Source organism: Salmo salar, chromosome ssa11, assembly GCF_905237065.1.
Source record: "Salmo salar chromosome ssa11, Ssal_v3.1, whole genome shotgun sequence".
NCBI lineage: Eukaryota > Metazoa > Chordata > Actinopteri > Salmoniformes > Salmonidae > Salmo > Salmo salar.
The window spans coordinates 76774521-76793594 of NC_059452.1; the positions used below are offsets into that span (position 1 = coordinate 76774521).

A 19074-nucleotide genomic window follows, 5' to 3' on the forward strand; every position below is an offset into this window, starting at 1 on the left:
TCCAGGAATTGTGTACAGATCCTTGCCGTGCATTACCATGCTTAAGTATGAGGTGAAGGCGGCGGATGAATGGCACGAAAATGGGCCTCAGGATCTCGTCACGTTATCTCTGTGCATTCAAATTGCCATCGATAAAATGCAATTGTGTGCATTGTCTGTAGTTATGCCATAACCCCACCACCACCATGGGGCACTCCGTTCACAACGCTGACATCAGCAAACTGCTCACCCACATGACGCCATACACACTATCTGCCATCTCCCCGGTACAGTTGAAACCAGGATTCATCCATCGAAGGCCCACTGAAGACGGTCATGACGCCGAACTGCAGTCAGGTCAAGAACCTGGTGAGGACGACGAGCACGCAGATTAGCTTGCTTGAGACGGTTTCTGACAGTTTGTGCAAACATTCTTCGGGTGTGCAAACCCAGTTTCATCAGCTCCCTCAAAACTTGAGACATTTGTGGCATTGTGTTGTGTGACAAAACTGCACATTTTAGAGTGGCCATTTTTTGTCCCCAGCATGGTGCACCTGTGTAATGATCATGCTGTTTAATCAGCTTCTTGATATGCCACACCTGTCAGCTGGATGGATTATCTTGGCAAAGGAGAAATGCTCACTAACAGGGATGTAAACAAATTTGTGCACAACATCAGAGAAATACGTTTTATGTGCGAATGGAACATTTCTGGAATATTTTATTTAAACTTATGAAACATGGGACCAACACTTTACATGTTGCGTTTATATTTTTGTTCAGTGTATATCCGTTTGGCCTTTTCGTGGTCAATTTGTATTACTTGTAATTATGTTCCGGCCCCCTGAACATATGCTACAATATATATATTTTTTAAAAGCATCCTGCAGTTGAATGTACTGTAGTTGATGAACCCTGCCATACGGTCATTGGTGCAAGCGCAAAGAAGTGCTGCTGTTTGCATGGCTACCACTAAAGACACCTTGAAATTGTAACATGCCAATGGTTACAATTAGCATATCAACGTAATAATTGTAGAAGTAAGCTATTAACATCCTTTCAAATAAATAAAATACATTTTCTACCTCAGCTCCAGAAGTATGAACCTCATTTTCAAGAAAGAACCACCAGTAAAAATCAACATACACAACCTAATTCCTTTCACAATTTTATTTCTGCAGCGCCTTTCAAACCAGAAATGTTCACACAGACATTGTAATAGTGTATAGTTTTTTTCTCCTTTTTACAGGCTTAAATGTACAGTCAGAGATATAGCTCCAACAACAGTCTAGAATTGATAGTAGGGAAAGTTTCTATTTCTAATACTTTTCTTTGGATGGGTGGGGAAATTCTGTCCATGCTTTGTAATATATACACATTCAGAGAAATAACTTAATTTACTATCCTTATGTACAAGTGATACTGAGATAGTATGGTCAATATTCAAATCAGCAGTGTGGAAGAAACTTTCAGGTGTACTGCACTTATAATGCCAAAAGCAAAACGGCAAACGTCTTAAGTTGGCAAAACCTTGTTTTCAGTGTTATCCATTATGGAAATAGTGGGTATCATTAGTGTCACGTAAGCACTGGAGTGCAGATCAAGCTTTTACTTCATGGGCCTTTTCAATCAACCAGCCCTGTAAGTTGTCATCCTTCTACAGAGTGACTTACATGACATATGTTGCTTTAGATTCTTACACAACATTAGGATGGCTGCTAGGCTACTGGTCATAAGAAACAAAACAAAAAAGTGACGCATGCATAAAAAACCAAAAGGTCTACCATTGCCTTGCTACCAGCCACTCATTGAACATTTCCCATTTTATAACAACTGATCAGGTGATGAAAGCCATATGAATCACTAGACATGACCACACCATTCATCTGGGATGTATAATATAAACTAGACATTTATGTTGTATGCTTGTGCAACAGAATTTCAGATTGGGATTCTTTTTTTGTACATTTTGCTGACTGGTGAAAGGAAAAAGGCAAGAAAGCATCTATGGGCAAACCAGAATATTCAGACAATCTTCACAGGGGAAAATGCTTCCCTGCCCTTGTTTCTGTTAGTTCCCTGTAGTAAGGAAATATAAAAGCCATTCATTCATTCTTTCAAACAGTTTCACACAAATGCATACACAAAACACACAAGCTTCTTCAAGTGGGTAGAGGTTGCCTCTAACCACCGATCCATTGCACAGTGAGATATTTTGTCTATCCCCTATTGGTTAATGTTGAGGATACAAGCTGTGGTTAGGGAAATATCCACCCACCTCTAATATAAATTCCACAACCGATCCACTACAATTCAATAAACTGTACTGCTTTTCAAAATCCAACACAAGCATCAGTCCTCATTTTGGCTACTCAATACAACAAAAATATTTTTTTCAGTTACACATTTAGCATTTTTCTTCTTTTTTTTTCCTTCTTCAAAGGCACCTTTCAAAGTTTAATAGCTTATGACATTTCCCTGTCAAGATTAAGACAACCATCACACTTCAACATCTGACAATGAATAAACCTAACACAAAACTGCCTAAAACTACAATAAAAACCATAGAAATAACTCCCAAAACAAAATTCACTCCAAGCATGTACATGAAAAACTGAACATATATGTTTCATGTACATCTTATAACTCACCACCCCCGCCCTCTTCTTTCTGTACAGTACTGATAAACCTCAACACAGTGCATTAACACCAGTAGTCTTTGACAGGTGAAGTCCAGTCCGGCACCTCTACTGCTAACAAGTTTTACAAGCAGACCTACATTGAAACTGATTGTGACGGCTGTACTCCATAAGAGGTTTGAATGGGAAAATATTAAATAAATAAAGCTCAACTAAATCTCATGTGTTTGGTCAGAGATCAGTGGCAATAGGTTTCTTTTCCAATCTGGGCAATATTCATTTGTCTAATTTGTCTACAAAGTGATATTCCTGTCTTTTTACTGGTTAAGAACAACTTTAGGAAATAATAAGATGATGATTCATCTCAAGCACTCTGACTAAAAAGCTGAATGGGGAGTATGTGGTTCCAGCTGTTCTTCCAACATGGCTGCCATATCAAACACTGGTCAAAGGGAAATGCTCAGCGAGGCCCATTTCCTGTCTATATTTAATATCCTGTCAAAGGCCCAGTGGCACAGACAGCAATCCTTTCTAGATTCTCCTGTCTATGGTCCAACAATCTACCTACTGGGCAACATTCTCACTCTTAATATGGCAAATGAAGCATCAATAAAGTGTCATAAACAGGGATAAAAAAAAAGTAAAACACTTCTGTAACAGCACCTATACATGGTTCTATCCCAGGCAAGGTCCATAACTTAAAATGACCTATTTTCTACATACAACTCAAAATGGACACACACAGGCCAGTGGGCTGTGACAGGCCATGCAATTGGGTTAACGTTCTTAAACTCTTCTGGTTTCCCTGAAAAACACAGCAAAAATGATATATTATATTTTTACACTGAGTGGCTTCTTATATAGTGAGACCTCATGTCTTAGGAGTGAAGGTTAATTTGTGATTGCTTTGCACTGAATTACTGACAGGACTAAATGGAGCGCGACTGCAGTAGCATCGTCCTGCAGACAGCTTGACTGTGATTGGTCAGGGTAGCGTTCCAGACGGTAAGGGGCTGTGTGTGTGTGTGTGGCTCTGCAGAGAGTCAGTCCATTTAGTGGGGTCCTGTCTGACACACAGAGGAGTGTGTAGTTGCTCCCTCACAAGCCCTTCATCTCCAACATCAGTTCACCTAAGAGTGCTTGGTGGTGGGGCAGACACAGAGACCACCAGTCCAGAGTCTACCCAGTCCAGACTACAGGCACTTCTTAACACACACACACACACACACACACACACACCCCCCCCACCGGCTGACATCTCCATGGAAACTAGAGGGTGGGGGGAAGATACGGAGTTGGTTGGGAGGTTGAATGGGCATGGTGGTGCCGGTCCAGAATGAGTGACATCATAGCATAGCAGCATCACGGGTGCTGAGCAGTCCTCAAACACATAGCCCTGACTGTAGAGCTGTGAGGCGACGCTCAATGCATTCCTTACCTGCCGAGAGAGAAAGTAGAAGTAGTATTATTCATCGATTGATGTTGTGAAAGGGTCAACTCACTAAACTACCAGTAAGTAAAAAAGAACAGCCAAAAGTGTCCAATTACCTTTGTGTAGTCATGGAAATAAAGTCATGTTTTATACAGGTAGCCTAGAGGCAGGTAGCTTAATGGTTAGAGTGTTGGGCCAGACAGAGATGAACAGAAAGGATGCAGGTTCAAATCCCCGAGCCGACAAGGTGAACAAATCTGGCAACGTGCCCTTGAGCAAGGCACTTAACCCTAACTGCTCCTGTAAGTCACTCTGGATAACAGTCTGCAAAATGACTACATTGTAAAATGTTTAAAAAAAATACAGATACGCTACTGCAGTTCAGGCTTAATGGATGTGACGGGTCAGAGGTGAAAGTTCTGAGGTGACTCACACTTGCTGACGCTGAGGATGTCGTTTTGCTCGGTGAGGAGCAGGGACAGGCCCTCCATCAGCAGCAGGGCCTTGTGGTAGCGCAGCACCGACGCCTCTCCTTGGTGGAACATCTCATCCAGAGCAGCAGCCTGCACCTGGGGGGGGGGCAGGGAGGAGAGAGGAAAAATGGCACGATAAAGGTTTGTATATGGGTTTGAATACAGCATGGGATTCCATTTGGCAGTATGGCTGAATAATAGCAACGAGCTATTATTGAAATATCACCTTACTACAGCTACCCACTATATACAGTGATCTTAAACATGTAGCTGTATAAATGGTGCAACGAGTCAACCACAAGCCGAGTAGAGGGCGAAGAAGAGATCAGGGGCCGTATAAAGCATCTCAGAGTAGGAGTGCTGATTTGGGATCAGTTTTGCCTTTTAGGTTACAATGAATAAGATTACATGGACTGGATCCTAGATAAGACCTCCTGCTCACAGAAGCTTGATAAACATGGCCCCAGATGCTGAGATGACAGAAACAGTTGAGCTGAACACAGTGTCTCCCTCACCATCTGAACAGTGTGACTAAACAGCAGCCTCTCGGCGGTGATGGTATTGACGTGGTCCATGAGACGGTGCTTGCGGGAGAAGAAATGCTCCAGCCGTGCGTTGAGGGAGAGGCAGGACGACACGCTGGACTTGTACAGCTCGTTCAGCCTCTTGACCACTAAACACATAGTCACAGAGGAGAGGGCTGAGAGTGGAGCAGTGTTCACGTTGGAAAGAAAGAAAGAGAGAGAGAAAGAGAGAAAGAGAGAGAGAGAGAGAGAAAGTCCTACTCCACAGCAGGATTGGACTCATTACATTTTTTTTAATGATTTATCTGCCATTTGAGTGTAATGTTAAATCCTTCTGTAAATGTTGGCTTTTAATCAGACGTGTTCTAAAGTTGTTGGGTCTCACCTTGTTTGACAGTAGAAGAGGGGTACAGTTTTCCCTGTTTGACGCGCTCCATGGCTGTGTGCAAGGCAGACGACAGAAGCTCTGCAGTCTTCATGTACAACACCAGCTGCTCGGCATAGCTGACACACACACACACACACACACACACACACACACACACACACACAAGTCATGATTTTGTAGCTGCCGCTACAGTCATTGCAAGGTGTCTCTGAATCTCAAAGTGAACAGTAACCAAGGCTGACTCGCTGTTATCATCCATTTGTAAAGATCTCATATTCCATCAAAAGACTCTAGACAAAGTTGTTTCAGTAACAATGGTTTAGCTTCATTAGCTGGTGGCTCTCACCTCCACTCCCGGCTGAGGGAGCTGATCTGGTCAGCCACTAGGCTTTGCTGCTGCAGGAGGGAGGGCGGGGAGGTGTCCCCGTGCTTCGCCCCAGCCCCCCTGACCCCTGCCACCTCCATCAGACAGCGGGCAAAGTCCAGGGTGAAGCGCAGGCTCCTCAGGGTATCTGTGTGCTCCTGCTGCACTCAAGAGAGACAGAGGGAGAGAGAGACGAGGTCACGCACATTGAACGTCATAAAATATAGCCTACAGGGAGATGGGCGTTCAGCAGCAACCCCACATCCCAACCCCTACTCCTCCTCTCACCTCCATCAGTGTCTCCTCTGGCAGCTCAGGGGCCAGGAAGCTAACAGGTCCCCCCATGTTGGCCGTAATTGGGTCTGTGAAGCTGTAGCGTGGTCTGGAAGGACCCTCAAAGCCATCCAGATAGGTACCGGTCTGAAATCGGCTGGTGAAGGACCCCACTGGGCTTATGGAGCTGGAGGAGCCTGTATAGAAATAAGTGGTTTTGTGGTTAGAGCATGGAAAGTACCTCAGAACAGGCCCTTGATGGCACTTAGTCTAAACTGACAGTCGTTTAACTGACACAGAGTAGTGTATTGTGCATATCATTGCCACTAAGATCAGCATCCCTAGGACACTATAATGTATTTGGATGCTGTGTGGAGCAATGACACCTAGCTGCTGAGCCAATCATCTCACCTGAGAACTGTCTGGTCCTGGAGGGCTGTGGAGGGATGCTGCCGCTGGGTGGGGAGCCCACAGTGAACACAACCTGGGCTGGGCGGGCTGAGCCTGCTGCCATGACTCCACCACCAGAGGGTACTGAGGACAGAGACACAGAACTCATCAGACATAACACAGGGAGGATGAATCACGGTAATGACCTAGCTACATGCAGTGGAGCAAGTTAGTAATTTGGCCTGGTAGTTAGTGTTACTGCTTTAAAAGTCCTGTTTGCCCATATTATCAGAGCAGTAGACGTACAACCTTTACCTTCCCCATTCAAAACCTACAACAGGGATATTCAAAACATAATGTTTCTCTACGCACCGATGTGTGAGCTGTAGAAACACATTTCAGTTCCTATAGAAAAAAGCAATGTTCCATTAGAGCAGGGGAGTAGGCTTGGGTGGGCACAGCCCCACCCACTGGGGCCCTGCCAGGCCCACCCAATCAGATTGAGCAAAAACAAAAAAGAATACATAATTATCTCAAAAATACAACAGTCATCAGAACCTTAGAACCAACTTCTCTGGTTTTAAACAGCCTATGTGGCATTGATGAGTCTGAAAATAGTGTCAAAATTGACTACAAAGTGTACATAGGATAATTTTGGTCATAAAGTCAGTCTCGTCTAAAACTGAGTTTTGTAAGTGAGTTAGTCACGACTTACTGGAGGGGTGGGTATGGATTACAATCATGCCAATTTGCCCATGCCCACTAATACGAGATAAGCAGCTGTGCTGATTGCACTGTGCGTGCTCTATCCAATCATAGCAGCCAGAACCTCCAGACAGTGAGACAGACCTGCCCATTACACGGCGCCTCAGGCTTGTTTACATAAGACAACACCTCACCAATGTTATGTTGAAAGAACCCTTAAGCCCTTTATGGAGTGCTCACTTGCTGATGTTTGATAGTGCCAATCACTCGAGTCTGCCACTTTTTGGGGCAAAATTAGAATTGAGATGATCAGAGCGCATTTGTATCAAAACTGCAACTTGTCAATATTCCAAAACCCATTTGCAAGCATCGTGTCCCCCCGCAACCTGTTTTGTAACATTATTCCCTATACAACACTGTCAGACAGACACACACTCTGGTCATAGGTAGTGAGAAGGTTCTAGTGGTGGCGCAGCGGTTTAAGGCACTGCAGTGCTTGAGGCGTCACTACAGATACGGGTTCAATCCTGGGTGGTGTCGCAGCCGGCCGTGACCGGGAGACCCATGAGGCGACGGACATTTGGCCCAGCGTCGTCCGGGTTAGAGGAGGGTTTGGCCGGCCGGGATGTCTTTGTCCCATCGCGCTTTAGCGATTCCTGTGGCAGGCTAGGAGCATGGACGCTGACACGGTCGCCAGTTGTATGGTGTTTCCTCCGACATATTGATGCGGCTAGCTTCTGGGTTAAGCGAGCAGTGTGTCAAGAGGCAGGGTGGCTTGGCAGGGTGGTGTTTCGGAGGATGCATGGCTCTCGACCTTCGCCTCTCCCGAATCCGTAGGGGAGATGCAGCGATGGGACAAGATTGTAACTACCAATTGGATATCATGAAATTGGGGCGAAAAAGACACAAAAATGTTTAATCATAATAAAAAAAAATATATATATAAAAACGGCGCCCAAACGCCATCACTCGCCAGTGACTTGATAAACCAATTGTGGCCTGGCTACTCAATGTGCCTGCTAGCTACTACTGTACTTGCTAGCTTCATTGACAAATGCACAAGTTGGAACCTAGCTAGCTAGCAATTGATTTTGGGCACTAATAAACAGTGCGTAGCTTGTGCTTTATTTAAGATAGTTTGGCAGCTTGCAGATGAAGTTGTAGACATGTTATTGTTCTCAGAAATCAGTTTTCAGCTCGCAGCCAGACTTTCTCTTCATGATAGATTTTAAGGAAGCTATTATTTTGAAGAAGTGGCTGGCCATGTTGTTGCTACGGTGATTCAGTAGGGACAAACAGTACCTGCCATGATACGATATTCGAACATAACACACCCACATAAAACCACACACCCACATAAAACCACACCCCCAAGACAACTCGTTTGCCTTCAGTCATGGCCGCTAGCGTTTCTTAATGAACCACCAACACAAATCCAAATCAGGAAGCGCAGTCATCCATTAAAAAGTTTTGTGTTGGAATTGACTCCTGTGGAACTTCACCCAATTGATACTGTGACCCCAGTCTAAAAAAGAAGTGAGGAAATATGCACAGCTCTGCTGACCTTGGAAGCTCCAAATTCTAACCCCCAAACAGATCTATACGGAGTGACCCACATCCATACAAAGGAAAAACCAAGCCAGTCACTGTGATATTAACTATCTAGTCATCCTCAGTTGGTGAACATAACAGCTCTTTATGCTTTAGTCATTCAGGTAGACAATTACTGAAGGGTAAGACTTGGTGAATAGGTTTACTATGCCCACCTGTGATGTCTCTGTCTGAGTTGAGGTTCTCACTGCTGCCCTGCTCCCCCAGTGGTCCTCCAAACGCAGCCATCAGCAGCATGTCAGACAGACGACCTGCACTCTGAGATCTGCTGAAGCCCTTGTTGTCCTCTGTAGTCCTCTGGCTGTATTGCCCAAGCTGGCCAGTAGGTGGCTGTCCTGGGTACCTGTAGTTTGAGGCAGCCCTGCTGCCGGGCGGGGCCAGAACCAGACCCTGCTGGGCCAAGAAAGTCACCAGGTTGGGGGAACTGGGAGGTTTGGGGAACTCAAAGGGTGGTATGGCCTGTGGACAGGATATCAGTGTCAGATGCAAAGTAGAGTCGAGAGACTATAGACAGTAGAATTGATTGTTTAAAGCAATAGTACAATTGCTGAAGAGTTCAGTTTCCTCTAAAACACAGGCGTTGTACTAGCTGCGTCCTAAACATGAACTCACTCTAGAGGGGGATCCCAGGATGGTGGGGAGGGGGCTGCGCTGCATGAGTTCACACAGTCTGGGGGAGGAGTGCAAGGGCCGCATAGCCATCATGCCGGCCTGCAGGTTGGCCACCACGGGGTCAGAGTGCTGCTTCCTGATCTTCTGCCTGCCGCCACCACTAGTGGCCTCCAAGAGACAGGGGGCGCTGTGGAGCCGGGTGCCCAGGCCTTGCTGCTGAGGGGGAGGCCGTGTGTCGGGGAATTGGAGAGCTGGAGATGGACAGGGGTTAGAAGTTACAGCACAATGTCATCTTTACATTATCAAGATGAGTTACTAACTATACAGCTGAAGGAAAGACACAGGGAAGTAAAACATCTAAAGGTGATGGTTCCTTTAAGTCAGGTTAAAACCCCTCTGATCAAGCCAACAGGAAGTGAATAGCCTTGGTCTACCACAGAGCAACTCCCCAATGCCCCTGACCAGTTTAACCATTTCCACCACTAACAAAACACTAAAACAGTCAGCCCAAAAGTTGGCGCGACGGACAGGGAAGGAGGGAGGGGAACCCCGGATTCCCACCTCCGCCCCGCGACCCCCGCTGCCCGTGTCCAACGGGCGTGCTTGCCCTGGCAGCTCAGGGATGGTGCCCACTTCAGACACAGAGGGAGACGAGAGAGGGAGACAAGAAAAATTAAGGAGAGGAAAGAAAGAAGAGGGGACATTTTGACACATCAATGCACTCTGGCAGACAGACCTTGAGGAGAAAGCTGGAAGGGTCTGGCCCCTCCTACAGACAGCCTGCGGGGGCCAGCTAAGGTCCCGTGGCCTCCTGGGTAAGGCGGCGATGGGCCAGTCCTTCCGAATCCCAGGGAACTATTGCTGCTGCAGCGGCGCACCAGGGTAGACAGCCTGTGGCGGGGGGAGGAACATAGTCACAAAATAAGACAATATTCCCTGTTATCTCCAAGCTAGCAATGTTACTACTGTGCCACAGAAGAGACTGTGTTTATATAAGCTTGTGTGTGTAAGTAATGCATGTGCATGTATTCTGAGTGTAAAAAACATTAAGGACACCTGATCTTTCCATGACAGACTAACCAGGTGAATCCAGTCGAAAGCTATGATCCCTTATTGATGTCACTTGTTAAATCCACTTCAATCAGTGTAGATGAATTGTATTTTTTATTTTTATTGAACCTTTATTTCACTAGACAAGTCAGTTAAGAACAAATTCTTATTTACAATGACGGCCTACCTCGGCCAAACCCTAACCCGGACGACACTGGGCCAATTGTGCGCCGCCCTATGGGACTCCCAATCACGGCCGGTTGTGATACAGCCTGGAATCGTACCAGGGTCTGTAGTGACGCCTCTAGCACTGAGTTAAGTGCCTTTGAATGGGTTATGTTAGTAGGTGCCAGGTGCACGGGTTTGTGTCAAATCAGTCACATGCGCCGAATACAACAACATTTCACCTTACAGTGAAATTCTTACTTACAAGCCATTTAACCAACAATGCAGTTAAGAAAGATGTTACCGTAATTTCCGGACTATTAAGCGCACCTGAATATAAGCCCACTGAATAAAAAAATAAAAAAATATTTAGAACATAAATAAGCCGCACATGTCTATAAGCCGCAGGTGCCTACCGGTACATTGAAACAAATGAACTTTACACAGGCTTTAACGAAACACGGCTTGTAACAAAAATAAATAGGCTTTAACGAAACACGGCTTGTAACAAAAATAAATAGGCTTTAACGAAACACGGCTTGTAACAAAAAATAAAAAAATTGCAGTAAGGTTAAGTTGTCTTTTTGCACTGAGTCAATTCCTCACGCTGCTGTTTCCAACGTCTTATCATCGACTCATTAAGACCAAGCTCCCGTGCAGCAGCTCTATTTCCTTTTCCAACAGCCAGATCAATTGCCTTCAACTTGAAAGCTGCATCATATGCATTTCTCCGTGTCTTTGCCATGATGAGGGTGACAAAATGACTACCGTAATCAGAATGATGGGAAGTTTGAGAGCGCTCGATTTAATCTAAACAGTAAACAAAAAAGTTGTTTGACCTTAACCCGTTCGGCAATTCCATTGGTCTAATGAAAGCTTCATGCCGGCAAAAAACTGAGCACGTCACAGAATGTGTTTTTTTTTAGAAAAAAATTTGAAAGCGGGAAAAATCCATATATTAGCCGCGTCATTGTTTAAGCCACGAGGTTCAAAGCCTGGGAAAAAAGTTGCGGCTTATAGTCCGGAATTTACGGTAAGTAAAAAATAGACAAGTAAAAAAAATCGAAAAAATAAAAGTATCAAATAATTAAAGAGCAGCAGTAAAATAACAGCAGCGAGGCTATATACAGGGGGTACCGGTACAGAGTCAATGTGCGGGGGCACCGGTTAGTCAAGGTAATTGAGGTAATATGTACATGTAGGTAGAGTTAAAGTGAGAATAGCAGCAGCGTAAAGGGGGGGGGCATTGCAAATAGTCTGGGTAGGCATTTGATTAGATGTTCAGGAGTCTTATGGCTTGGGGGTAGAAGCTGTTAAGAAGCCTTTTGGACCTAGACTTGGCACTCCGGTACCGCTTGTCGTGCATTAGCAGAGAGAACAGTCTATGACTAGGGTGGCTGGAGTCTTTGACAATTTTTAGGGCCTTCCTCTGACACCTCCTGGTATAGAGGTCCTGGATGGCAGGAAGCTTGGCCACAGTGATGTACTAGGCCGTATGCACTACCCTCTGTAGTGCCTTGCGGTTGCCATACCAGGCAGTGATGCAACCAGTCAGGACGCTCTCGATGGTGCAGCTGTAAAACTTTTTGAGGATCTGAATACCCATGCCAAATCTTTTCAGTCTCCGGAGGCTTTTGTGTGCCCTCTTCACAATTGCCTTAGTGTATTTAGACCATGATAGTTTGTTGGTGATGTGGACAACAAGGAACTTGAAGCTCTCAACCTGCTCCACTTCAGCCCTGTCGATGAGAATCGGGGCGTGCTCGGTCCTCCTTTTCCTGTCGTCCACAATCATCATCTTTGTCTTGATCATGTTGAGGGAGAGGTTGTTATCCTGGCACCACACGGCCAGGTCTTTGACCTCCTCCCTATAGGCTGTCTCATCATTGTCGGTGATCAGGTCTACCACTGTTGTGTCATTGGCAAACTTAATGATGGTGTTGGAGTCGTGCCTGGCCGTTCAGTCATGAGTGAACAGGGAGTACAGGAGGGGCCTGAGCAAGTACCCTAGAGGGGCCCCTGAGTTGAGGATCAGCGTGGCGGATGTGTTGTTACCTACCTTCCCTTACCACCTGGGGGTGTCCCGTCAGGAAGTCCAGGGTCCAGTTGCAGAAGGTGTTTTGTACCAGGGTCCTTAGCTTAATGATGAGCTTTGAGTGCACTATGGTGTTGAACGCTGAGCTGTAGTCAATGAACAGCATTCTCACATAGGTGTTCCTTTTGTCCAGGTTGGAAAGGGCAGTATGGAGTGCAATAGAGATTGCACCATCTGTGGATCTGTTGGAGCTGTATGCAAATTATGTGGGTCTAAGGTTTCTGGGATGATGGTGTTGATGTGAGCCATGACCAGCCTTTCAAAGCACTTCATGGCTACAGACGTGAGTGCTACGGGTCGGTGGTCATTTAGGCAGGTTACCTTAGTGTTCTTGGGCACAGGGACTATGATGGTCTGCTTGAAACATGTTGCAGACTCAGTCTGGGACAGGTTGAAAATGTCAGTGAAGACACTTGCCAGTTGGTCAGCGCATGCTCGGAGTACACGTCCTGGTAATCCGTCTGTTTAAAGGTCTTATTCACATCGGCTACAGAGAGCGTGATCACACAGCCGTTCAGAACAGCTGATGCTCTCATGCATGTTTCAGTGTTGCTTGCCTCGAAACGAGCATAGTGTACACTTGTCACTGGGCAGCTCGCGGCTGTGCTTCCCTTTGTAGACTGTAATAGTTTGCAAGCCCTGCCACATCTGACGAGCATTGGAGCTGGTGTAGTAGGGTTCAATCTTAGTCCTGTATTGACATGTTGTCTGTTTGATGGTTCGTCGGAGGGCATCGGGGGATCTCTTATAAGCTTCTGGGTAAGAGTCCCGCTCCTTGAAAGCAGCAGCTCTACCCTTTAGCTCAGTGCAGATGTTGCCTGTAATCCATGGCTTCTGGTTGGGGTATGTACGTACAGTCACTGTGGGGATGACGTCATCGATGCACTTATTGATGAAGCCAGTGACTGATGTGGTGTACTCCTCAATGCCATCAGAAGAATCCCGGAACATATTCCAGTCTGTGCTAGCAACACAGTCCTGTAGTTTAGCATCTGCTTAATCTGACCACTTTTTTATTGATCGAGTCACTTGTGCTTCCTGCTTTAGTTTTTGCTTGTAAGCAGGAATCAGGAGGATAGAATTATGGTCAGATTTGCCAAATGGATTGCGAAGGAGAGCTTTAATCGCGTCTCTGTATGTCGAGTAAAGGTGGTCTAATGGTGTTTTTTCCCCTCTGGTTGCACATTTAACATGCTGGTAGAAATTAGATAGAACGGATTTAAGTTTGCCTGCATTAAAGTCCCCGGCCACTAGGAACGCCGCCTCTGTATGAGCGTTTGAGTGCGGACTTAGTGGCAGCATCGGTTTGTGGTGGTAAATAGACAGCTATGAAGAATATAGATGAAAACTGTCTTGGTAAATAGTGTGGTCTTCAGCTTATCATGAGATACTCCACCAAAACCTCCTTACTATTAAATTTCATGCACAAGCTATTGTTTACAAATATACATAGACCACCACCCCTTGTCTTACCAGAGGCGGCTGTTCTATCCTGCCGATACAGTGTATAACCCGCCAGCTGTATGTTATTCATCTCGTCGTTCAGCCACGACTCAGTGAAACATAAGATATTACAGTTTTTATTGTCCCGTTGGTCGGATATACATGATCGTAGTTTGTCTATTTTATTATCCAATGATTGTACTTTGGCTAATAGGACCGATGGTAAAGGCAGATTACCCACTTGCCGTTGGATCCTTACAAGGCACCTGGGCCTACGTCCCCGATATCTCTGTCTCTTTCTGAGTAATCGCTGTCCTGATATCTAGAAGCTCTTTTCGGTCATAAGAGACGGTGACAGAAACATTATGTACAAAATAAGTTACAAGTAACGCAAAAAAACACAATTGCACAATTGGTTCGGGGACTGTAAAACGGAAGCTATCTCCTCCGGCGCCATCAAGAACTACAACGCTGCTGGTTTTCTCACGTTCAACAGCTTCAGTGTGTATCAGAAATGGTCTACCACCCAAAGGACATCCAGCCAACTTGGGCCAGCATCCCTGTGGGCCAGCATCCTTGTGGGCCAGCATCCCTGTGGAACACTTTCGACACCATGTAGAGTCCATGCCCTGATGAATTGAGGCTGTTCTGAGGGCAAAGGGGGTGTGTGCAACTCATATTAGGAAGGTGTCCTTAATGCCTTGTACACTCAGTGTATGTATATACTGACTGTGGGGAGCCATCATGGCTGTGGGAATGAAGGTTCTGCTCCATGCGCTGGTAGTTGGGGACCTGAGTGGGAACAGGAATGGGCACCGACTGACCGTAGTTACCACAGTTACTGCCAGAGAACTCACTTGGCCGACTGAAAGAAGAGAGAAAGCGAGAGTTAGCTACGTTTAACCATTCCCTGTCTGATCAATGCATTAACAAAGAGAGTGAAACAGCAAAAATACTGACAGAATAGTAACCAACAAAACATTATGTAATAGTGAGAGTGAGAGAAAGAGAGCAATGTGAGCCCTTGATTTGTGATTGCTTTGGTAGAGATGATGATGATCAGCTTGACCTACTGAATACGGCTGGGAATTGCCAGGGACCTCACGACACGATATTAATCACGATACTTAGGTGCTGATACGATGTGTATTGTGATTCTCACAATTCTATACAGATTCCGATTTGATAATGCAATTTTATTGCTATTTGATGTTCCAAAAATATTGCTCACTGCTGCAGAGAGAAAAATTGTTTTAAATCAGTCCTGGAAATAAGAGCTGAAAACATATTGGCTCACTATCTTAAAAAATTTCTTTTTTTTTTGCTGTGTAGACTGAGGCTGTAAAGGAACAAAACGTGGAAAAAGTGAAGGGGTCTGAATACTTTCCGAATGCACTGTAGTAGGCCTAGCCTGTAGAATGGGATCCTGCTCTTTTTAATTGAGGCCATCAAAACTCTGTTCTCTCACACAATTGCATAGCCTAAAGAAATGTTGTGCAACATGAGCTCATGGGCTCTCATGAAGTGTTTGATAAGACTACATTTGCTGATGTCAGAGTGATTAGAGCGACAGAGTGCTGAGTACCAGGCAGTTAGCAAGTTTGGTAGGCTACTAATGACCATCAGCAGCATCAGAGACTAAACGGTCACGTGGAATTTGACTGCGGTCAAATGACTTGGGACCGCCGGTGTGGCGGTAATATGGTCACCGTAACAGCCGTACCCATCACTACTACTGACCTAACATATTTTTGTCATCAAGCCTTACAAACGAATCCCCCTACTCTAGAAGGGTATCATTGGCCTGGGCTTCCAGTGCACAATACACATTGACTCACCCAGCTGCCAGACTGAGAGAACTGGCGTTAGCATGTCATGGTTTTAGTATGTCTGAACACTGAGAATAAGTGAATCCCTTTCCAGTAAGAGTGTGATCAGCTCTTACCTGATGGGACTGCGGGAGCCACTGTAGGAGGGGGAGTGGGGTGGGGTCTTGCCCTGACTGCCCAGGCCACCAGAGGCCAGTAGAGAGCTGAGGAGGAGGAGACAAGAGTTTGGGATTGTTCTTGAGCCGGTTTCACATTGGCATTACCCAACAGCATTGTGTACAGGTGCCCACATAAGACCAATGTTAGGGCTGGGAATTGCCGGGGACCTTGCGATACTTAGGTGCCAATACGATATGTATTGCAATTCCCACAATTCTATATGTAAAGCAATTCAATACTGCGATTTTATTGCAATTTGATGTTCCAAACATATTGCTCAGTGTAAGTCTGCTGCAGAGAGACAAGAAACAGCATGGGAAAATACATTTTGATCAGTCATGGAAATAAAAGCGCTGAAAACATGGCTTACTATTTAAAAAGAAGAAAAAGCTATGGAATTAAAGATACCTGAGTTTTGGCACAGGAACAGCTGAGCTATAGATACATAGATAGATAGATATATAAACTCAGCAAAAAAAGAAACGTCCCTTTTTCAGGACCCTGTCTTTCAAAGATAATTTGTGAAAATCCAAATAACTTCACAGATCTTCATTGGAAAGGGTTTAAACACTGTTTCCCATTCTTGTTCAATGAACCATAAACAATTAATGAACATGCACCTGTGGAACGGTCGTTAAGACACTAACAGCTTATAGAGGGTAGGCAATTAAGGTCACAGTTATGAAAACTTAGGACACTAAAGAGGCCTTTCTACTGACTCTGAAAAACACAAAAAGAAAGATGCCCAGGGTCCCTGCTCATTTGCGTGAACGTGCCTTAGGCATGCTGCAAGGAGGCATGAGGACTGCAGATGTGGCCAGGGCAAGAAATTGCAATATCCATACTATGAGACGCCTAAGACAGCGCTACAGGGAGACAGGACGGACAGCTGATCATCCTCGCAGTGGCAGACCACGTGTATAACAACATCTGCACAGGATCGGTACATCCGAACATCACACCTGCGGGACAGATACAGGATAGCAACAACAACTGCCCGAGTTACACCAGGAACGCACAATCCCTCCATCAGTGCTCAGACTCTCCGCAATAGGCTGAGAGAGGCTGGACTGAGGGCTTGTAGGCCTGTTGTAAGGCAGCTCCTCACCAGACATCACCGGCAACAACGTCACCTGTGGGCACAAACCCACCGTCGCTGGACCAGACAGGACTGGCAAAAAGTGCTCTTCACTGACGAGTCGCGGTTTTGTCTCACCAGGGGTGATGTTCGGATTCGCGTTTATCGTCAAAGGAATGAGCGTTATGCCAAGGCCTGTACTCTGGAACGGGATCGATTTGGAGGTGGAGGGTCCGTCATGGTCTGGGGCGGTGTGTCACAGCATCATCGGACTGAGCTTGTTGTCATTGCAGGCAATCTCAACGCTGTGCGTTACCTCCTCCCTCATGTGGTACCCTTCCTGTAGGCTCATCCTGACATGACCCTCCAGCATGACAATGAAACCAGCCATACTGCTCGTTCTGTGCGTGATTTCCTGCTAGACAGGAATGTCAGTGTTCTGCCATGGCCAGCGAAGAGCCCGGATCTCAATCCCATTGAGCACATCTGGGACCTGTTGGATTGGAGGGTGAGGGCTAGGCCATTCCCCCCAGAAATGTCTGGAAACTTGCAGGTGCCTTGGTGGAAGAGTGGGGTAACATCTCACAGCAAGAACTGGCAAATCTGGTGCAGTCCATGAGGCGGAGATGCACTGCAGTACTTAATGCAGCTGGTGACCACACCAGATACTGACTGTTACTTTTGATTTTGACCCCCCTTTGTTCCAGGGAAGCTCATCTGCGTGCTCGTTGTCCTCACCAGGATCTTGACCTGACTGCAGTTTGACATCGTAACCGATTTCAGGGGGCAAATGCTCACTGTTGATGGCCACTGGCATGCTGGAGAAGTGTGCTCTTCACGGATTAATCCTGGTTTCAATTCTACCGGGCAGATGGCGTGTGGGCGAACGGTTTGCTGATGTCAAAAGTTGTGAACAGACTGCCCCATGGTGGTGGTGTTATGGTATGGACAGGCATAAGCCACGGACAACGAACACAATTACATTTTATCGATGGCAATATGAATGCACAAAGATACCGTGACAAGATCCTGAGGCCCGTTGTTGTGCCTTTCATCCGCCGCCATCACGTGATGTTTCAGCATGATAATGCACAGCCCCATGTCGCAAGGATCTGTAGACAATTCCTAGAAGCTGAAAATGTCCCAGTTCTTCCATGGCCTGCATACTCACCTATTAAGCATGTTTGGGATGCTATGGATCGACGTGTACGACAGCGTGTTCCAGTTCCTGCCAATATCCAGAAACTTCGCACAGCCATTGACGAGGAGTGGGACAACATTCCACAGGCCACAATCAACAGCCTGATCAACTCTATGTGAAGGAGATGTGTTGTGCTGCATGAGGAAAATGGTGGTCACACAAAATACTGAGTGGTTTTCTGATCCACGCCCCTACTTTTTTTTTTTTTTTTTTTTTAAAGGTTTCTATGACCAACAGATGCATATCTGTATTAGCAGTCATGTGAAATCCAGAGATTAGGGCCTAATTAATTTATTTAAAGTGACTTGATTTCCTTAGATGAACTGTAATTCAGTAAAATCTTTGAAATTGTTGCAGGTTGCGTTTATATTTTTGTTCAGTGTAAAATCATCCTAAATAATATTACGATATGTAACTGTATCGATTTTTGCCCCCATCTCTAAAGACCATGTCCATTAAACTCACCCGCTGTTCATCAGACTGTCGTGGAACACCTTCCCAGTAGGCCCGTCACAGGTGAGCTCACCTGCTGAGAAACCATGGCAACATGTAAAAGAGGAATGACCATACAGCCAAATAGATGAACCTCAGAATCATCTCAGAAAGTGGACTACACTGCTATTATACCTTCATCTAAACAACTTCTCTCACAATCTCTGGATTC

The 19074-nt window shown here is 45.6% G+C and overlaps 1 protein-coding gene across 5 annotated transcripts in view; it reads right to left on the reverse strand.

The window, feature by feature from the left end:
- Positions 1-1134: 1134 nt before the first annotated feature.
- LOC106563157 (serine/threonine-protein kinase ULK1) overlaps positions 1135-19074 on the reverse strand; it is a 51159-nt gene continuing 33219 nt past the window's right edge. For 2 of the 5 annotated variants that reach the window (XM_014128423.2, XM_014128422.2), the window contains exons 14-26: positions 18876-18939; positions 16089-16175; positions 14874-15008; positions 10127-10281; positions 9391-9641; positions 8934-9237; positions 6484-6606; positions 6088-6269; positions 5782-5960; positions 5433-5551; positions 5039-5196; positions 4484-4619; positions 1135-4056 (exon numbers count right to left, since the gene is read on the reverse strand). In XM_014128423.2, the coding sequence (XP_013983898.2) occupies positions 4001-4056; positions 4484-4619; positions 5039-5196; positions 5433-5551; positions 5782-5960; positions 6088-6269; positions 6484-6606; positions 8934-9237; positions 9391-9641; positions 10127-10281; positions 14874-15008; positions 16089-16175; positions 18876-18939 (1949 nt within the window). In that variant the 3' untranslated portion in view covers positions 1135-4000. Of the gene's footprint in view, positions 4057-4481; positions 4620-5038; positions 5197-5432; positions 5552-5781; positions 5961-6087; positions 6270-6483; positions 6607-8933; positions 9238-9390; positions 9642-10126; positions 10282-14873; positions 15009-16088; positions 16176-18875; positions 18940-19074 lie in introns of those variants that run through there. The other 3 variants (XM_014128424.2, XM_045689944.1, XR_006757639.1) reach the window with 2 other exon arrangements.